The sequence below is a fragment of the Ostrea edulis genome, chromosome 1 (assembly GCF_947568905.1).
Source record: "Ostrea edulis chromosome 1, xbOstEdul1.1, whole genome shotgun sequence".
Classification (NCBI taxonomy): Eukaryota; Metazoa; Mollusca; class Bivalvia; order Ostreida; family Ostreidae; genus Ostrea; species Ostrea edulis.
Window position 1 is genome coordinate 29,726,567 of NC_079164.1, and position 6,000 is coordinate 29,732,566.

General features: G+C 43.2%; 2 protein-coding genes across 2 annotated transcripts; both read right to left on the bottom strand.

Annotated features, from left to right (window-relative positions):
* Positions 1 to 937: 937 nt before the first annotated feature.
* On the bottom strand, positions 938 to 1,597 carry LOC125664101 (transcription factor HIVEP3-like). The gene has a single exon (XM_048896648.1). The coding sequence runs from the start codon at positions 1,595 to 1,597 to the stop codon at positions 938 to 940; it is 660 nt and encodes a 219-aa protein (XP_048752605.1).
* Positions 1,598 to 4,399: 2,802 nt separating this feature from the next.
* LOC125664117 (uncharacterized) lies at positions 4,400 to 5,766 on the bottom strand. The gene is made up of 2 exons (XM_056142811.1): positions 5,661 to 5,766; positions 4,400 to 5,271 (listed from the first exon to the last, which is right to left on the bottom strand). The coding sequence occupies exons 1-2, from the start codon at positions 5,764 to 5,766 to the stop codon at positions 4,400 to 4,402; spliced, it is 978 nt and encodes a 325-aa protein (XP_055998786.1).
* Between the last annotated feature and the right edge of the window lie 234 nt (positions 5,767 to 6,000).

The window sequence follows — 6,000 nt, forward strand, 5'->3', positions numbered from 1 at the left end:
TGCTTGCAAGACATATGAAAAAATGGATAGATGGCACAAATATGGTGCAAAGATATTTATGCATTTTTGTCGAATGATAAAGAAGTGTAACGTGTTTGGGTCCGTAAATTTGGATAGATCAAGACAATGATAGATAAATGATTGTATATATAGAAAAATGGCAATCAGTAATAATTACGAAAAATGATGTGAATAAGAACGAGTCAATATATACATATAAGTCTTAGGATTATCTATCCCTAATATAAGAGCAAACAAATCTAATTAGGCATATGGTCTGTGTCCGGGCAGGTATGTATCCTCGGGACAGGTATGTATCCTATACAAGTATGGGTCTCGGATGTATCCCCAGATCTGTCCTATACCCAGACAGAACTTAAGTACAATTATATCGAAATATAACAAACAGTTTTAATTCACTGTATAACACCCTAAAACCAGTATACTAGCCACCGTATACTAAAAATAACCAGGGTTGAATTTATTCTCGCCTTACCGCTTCTGCTGCGATCTTACTCCTTTGAGCTCCGACAATGAACTGGCGAAATATCGCTCATCACCGCCTTATATACTGATGTGCACTCGAACTACCCTCGGACGCTTTCGTAATGCACAGCAATAAAGCCCGGTTTACGTAATAGCTAGATACATCCCGAGCCCGACTTTTCCGAGCCCGACCGTTAATCATCACATTACCCACGCCTCTATTCCTCATGCGTAATAACGATAAAGGGCTAATGATAAAACGATAAAGGGCTAATGATAAATGATTTAATGAGAAGAAATCATGAGATATGGAAACAATGAAGAAATGATGAACATATCTTTAACAAATGAAATTGTCAATTCAAGTTATGAAAACTTTTGATATACATACATATCTTAATGATAAAGAAGTTAAGGTCAACATTATAATCAAAGACTATCTGTCTGAACATTACCGCATTAAGCTTCCAACATTCAATCTTACTACATATAAAACTCCTCTCTCTACAATGTTCTCGACACTTCTGCCATTCTCATGGTACTTGGTAATGGTAACCTCTTTAACTCGCTTTCGGTAGCCAGCTGTCTGGGTACTTTTATCCACTGTACTTCCGACACCAGCATCAGTCTGTGTCGCAACTGCCACGCCACCCTGGGCAGGATACACTGCGGTTCTACAGACCACTTTTCTAGGAGCTTGAACAGGACTAGGAGAAGTTCGTTTTCTGTACGTACGTCCAGTCAACAGGTCAATTGTATCAGCCTTATCTGCTGGGGGTTCTTTTTCCTTGGACGTCTCCTCCAATTGAACCTCAGGATCTTCATCCCAGTCACTCCCACTGTCACTATCATCCTGCGGTGAACAACTGGGTCCTGGAATCTCTTTCTCTGTCTCTTTGGACCTATCGATCTCCACATGCTTCAACCTCATGTGTTTTGCTAGATATTCTTTCTTCTTAAAGGACACATGACATCTTTCGCACACTAACATGCTGCTGGCGCACTTTACTACATGGGCTGTCCAGGCATCCTTCCCTTCCACTTCCATAAAGCACACTGGACAAATCTCCTTCAGTTTCTTGGGGGTCACCTTTGTGTTCACCATTGTCATTCTGAAAAATATGTAAAACACAACAACCTTATACAAATGATTTCAGCCTTCTTGATAAAAACAAACAATAGCAGGACTACTGGTCCTATCATAGCATAGAAAGCTCTGGGATATAGAATTTATACATATATACAACAGAAATTCAGGTTCTAGTCCTGAACATAATCATGTAGCCAAGTAGGAGTACGCCTTTCGCGTTGTGGTCGGTTCTCAGCAACCAACTCGTCTGTAACTTCAACATTTTTGTTGGAGGATCTAAAGTCATCATCCTGTTCTTCGATATCTATATCAATATTTGGAGAGTCACTGAACCCTTGCTCGGTACCCTCGCCTCTGAGAACTTGAGCCTTACAGTCTTTCATCCTGTCGCAATGAACTACTTGTTCCTTTCCGTTGCGTCCACAGTTGACCTTGTATAGGACTTCGGATACTTTTGCCAGGACCTGGAATGGTCCTCGCCAATACGATGTCAACTTGGGAGAGCAACCGGTTTTCCTTTGGGGGAAATATACATACACCGAGTCCCCAGCAATGAATTGCTCATAGGACATCTTCATGTCGTGATAATGCTTTTGCCGAAGAATTGCTCCCTCTGAATGTCGTCTAACCAAGTGGTGGACCCGTTCCATCCGATCGAGCAGAATCCAGACCCAGTCATGCTTTGGGACTTGTTTCCAGGATGAAGGCATATCATATATAATATCCAACGGGGTGGTAGATTCCCTACCCAACATAAGCATGTTTGGGGTGAATCCCGTTGATTCATGCTGCGATGCTCTGTATGCCATAATTACAAAGGGTATGCTTTCATCCCAATCCCGATGATTATCATCGACATAATTACTTAGCATTGTAGGTAAGGTCTTGTTGAACCGTTCTACCATACCATCAGACTGAGGATGGTATGGTGTGGTTCTTGTTTTTCGGATTTGCAAATGTTTGCATACCTCCTGGAATAAAAGACTCTCATACTGGCGGCCTTGGTCGGAATGTATGGAGACAGGGACTCCAAACCTACAGATTACTTCCTCTACAATTAGTCTTGCTACAGTTTGAGCCTCCATGTTAGGCATTGGGAAGGCCTCTGTCCATTTGGTGAAGTAATCCGACACTACCAGTATGTAGCGATTCCCTTTATCTGTGACTGGGAATTCCCCAAGGATATCTGTCGCTATCCTCTCCATTGGGTAACCAACTTGTAAAGGTTGCATTGGACCTCTCTTTGTCTTAAGTGGAGCTTTCCTTCGTGCACATTGGTCCCATCCAGCAACATAACTCCTAACATCACTTTGCAGACCCGGCCAGTAATAATTCTGCCGAATCTTGTTCAATGTCTTGGTCACTCCTAGATGACCAGATGTCTTTGAATCGTGCATCTGCTGCAAGATAAATCTTCGCTGTGAGAGCGGCATAACAATTTGATATGCCGTATTGTTGCTCCCCTCAACTTCCCACATGCGACACAGCAATTCATCCTTCAGCGCCAATCTACTCCACAGTGACTTGACCATGTAACTTTCAGCAGTAACTTCAGTGTACTCTGGACGCTTCCCATCCTCCATCCAATCCTTTACAAGTCTTATATCCCGACTTTCATCCTGCATTTCTACTAGACTGCTTGATTCAGCAGTACCCACGTCTTTAACCTCCTGGTTCAATGTTCTTGTATAGTCCTCATGCACATCTGGTTTCTCCCAGTCGTCAAAATATCCACATTGTGTGCAGGGAATTCTACTTAGCCCATCTGCATTTCCATGCAGTCGCCCAGCTCGATGCTCGATTTCCATATCATATGCCGAAATCACCTCAAGCCATCGAGCTAACTGCCCTTCAGGGTCCTTAAACTTAAGCAACCACCGAAGGGAACTGTGATCCGTCCTCACAAGAAACTGGCGTCCATACAAGAAATGCCTGAAATGTTTTATAAATGTAACTACTGCAAAGAGTTCCTTCCTTGTCACGCAGTATCTTCTCTGAGACTTGCTGAGAACCTTACTGGCATACGCTACTACCCTCTCCTGTCCATTTTGAACCTGTGAAAGTGTTGCGCCGATCGCATTTTGGCTCGCATCTGTATCAAGGATAAATGGTTTGCTGAAATCGGGATGCGTGAGGATAGGTGCTGATGTTAGTTTTGCTTTCAACGCATCAAAAGCTATCTGGCATTCATTTGTCCATTTGAAAACAACCGATGCTTCAGTCAATCGATGTAATGGACGAGCTATATCGGCAAAGTTTGCTATGAATTTCCTATAATAGCTGCAGAGGCCAATGAAGGACCTTACTTGCGTCTTGTTCACTGACTCTGACCACTTTTTAACGGCTTCAACCTTCTCCACATCCGTCTCGACCCCCTTTTCAGATATAACATGCCCCAGGTATTTGACGTGTTTTGCAAACAGCGTGCATTTCCTGGCCTTCAGCTTCAAACCAGCTTCTCTTAACTTTTCGAAGACCAATTCTAGGCTTTGTAACATTTCTTCATAGGTTTTCCCATACACAATAACATCATCTAAATAGATGAGGTATACTTGCCACTGTAAACCTGACAACACCGTCTCCATAAGACGTTCGAATGTTGCCGGGGCATTGCAGAGCCCGAATGGCATTACAATGAACTCATACAAACCTTGCCGGGTCACGAATGCTGTCTTAGGCTTGTCTTTTGGGTCTAGCTCAACCTGCCAGTATCCAGCGTTAAGGTCGAGGGTACTGAACCACTTTGCACCATTCAACTGATTGAGTGATTCATCGATACGAGGTAGGGGATAGGCGTCTTTGGTAGTGACACTATTTAACAGCCTATAGTCTACACCTTTTGGATCCGTCCTTCTTTTTTACCAAGACGATTGCTGATGACCAGGCACTCTGAGAAGGTTCAATAATACCTCTTTTCAACATGTCAGACACATGTTCTTCGACTTCTTTTTGCATATGAAATGGAAGGCGCCTTGGTGCCTGTTTGATAGCTTGTTGAGTCCCGGTATCGATCTTGTGTTGAACTATTGAGGTTCGACCAACATCCTCATCAGTCACAGAAAACAGATCTGAATACCTGATAAGTAAATCTCTGGCCATGTCTTTTTCGTGACATCCGAGATTCTTAGTGCTACTATCAAACAGCTCCTGTATATGCTTTGGCATTTCCTGCGTATTATTTGCAGCTTTCTTCGTACATAACACAGCTACCATCTCACTGATTGGGGACAACTTACCAACCACAGTTCCTGGCTGAAAAGTCTTGTTAGAAGATGACAGATTCATCAGGCGGAGTGGTACTCTTTCTTGGCGTCGTATCAAATACCTAGCCAACATAGCAGAATCTGATTGTAAGAACTTTTCAGATGGCTCCACCAGTCCAATTTTCACAGGGAACCCCCCATCCGGCCCTGCACAGATCTTGCCCTCAGCCATTACTTCAGACCTGGGGGGGGGGGGTATGACAACCCTGTTGACTAGTGCAATCTTGTACTCATGTGCGGTGCCTTCCAACTGAATAGGGTGTTCTATCCCAGATATGGCAACTTTGTGTGTACGTATGTTTATAATGGCCTCATGCTTGACGAGGAAATCTAAACCAAGAATTCCGTCCACAAATATATCAGCCACGATCATTTCTTGTTGAAGAGTTTTCCCATTCAGCACAAGGCTGATCGATGTTTTACCATATATCCCTACAGAGGACCCATTGGCGGACAGTACATTTCTGTCAACCTATTCAATGAGCACATGTCTTTTCCGTGTATGTTCCCATAGCATACCTTTGATAGCAAGGAAACAGTGGCACCTGTATCAATGAGTAAGTACGCATCCATCTCATTTATTTTGGCTGTCACATAAACTCCTGACTCCTTGATAGAATGGATGGTCCTCGAGTGTTCCTCTCCTATTTTGGGTTCGTTACCTTGAGCCCGATCACTTGGCTTATGTCCAGTTGTATTCATTTTCTTCTGTTTATAACCTGACTGATGGGTGGGGTTAAATTCGGGACAATCTCTTTTTAAGTGTTTGTCAGATCCGCACCTGTAACACTTTCGTACACTGCTTGCATAATTATTCCTACTTTCATCTTTGGCCTGCCTTGCATCGCGTCCCTTTGTTTGCATTTGAAACTTCCATTGTTTCATGTCCTTCATTTCCCTTTGGAGATATCCCATATTTTTCTCCATCGTCTCTATGAATTTATCAATCTTTGAACCGTGATCAGACTCTTGATCTACGCGTCTCACACTTTCAGTGCGACGGCTCTCGGCTCTGTAAAATGCTTCAAGTTCAACGGCTCTCTATAGCGTCGTTTAGACTGTGAGGTCTGGCCTGTTTTACCTTCAGACGCATCTCCGCGTTATGCAGTCCATCTAGAAACTGTTCTGTGGCAAGGATCTCACGAACATCGTCCGGAGCCG

Excerpts from the sequence above, each read along its gene's own strand:
- LOC125664101 (XM_048896648.1), bottom strand. The coding sequence starts at position 1,597 with ATGACAATGGTGAACACAAAGGTGACCCCCAAGAAACTGAAGGAGATT.
- LOC125664117 (XM_056142811.1), bottom strand. The coding sequence starts at position 5,766 with ATGGAGAAAAATATGGGATATCTCCAAAGGGAAATGAAGGACATGAAA. Across the intron at positions 5,272-5,660 it reads AAGGCAGGCCAAAGATGAAA|GGATATATGGTAAAACATCG; the intron begins GTAGGAATAATT and ends GGTCCTCTGTAG.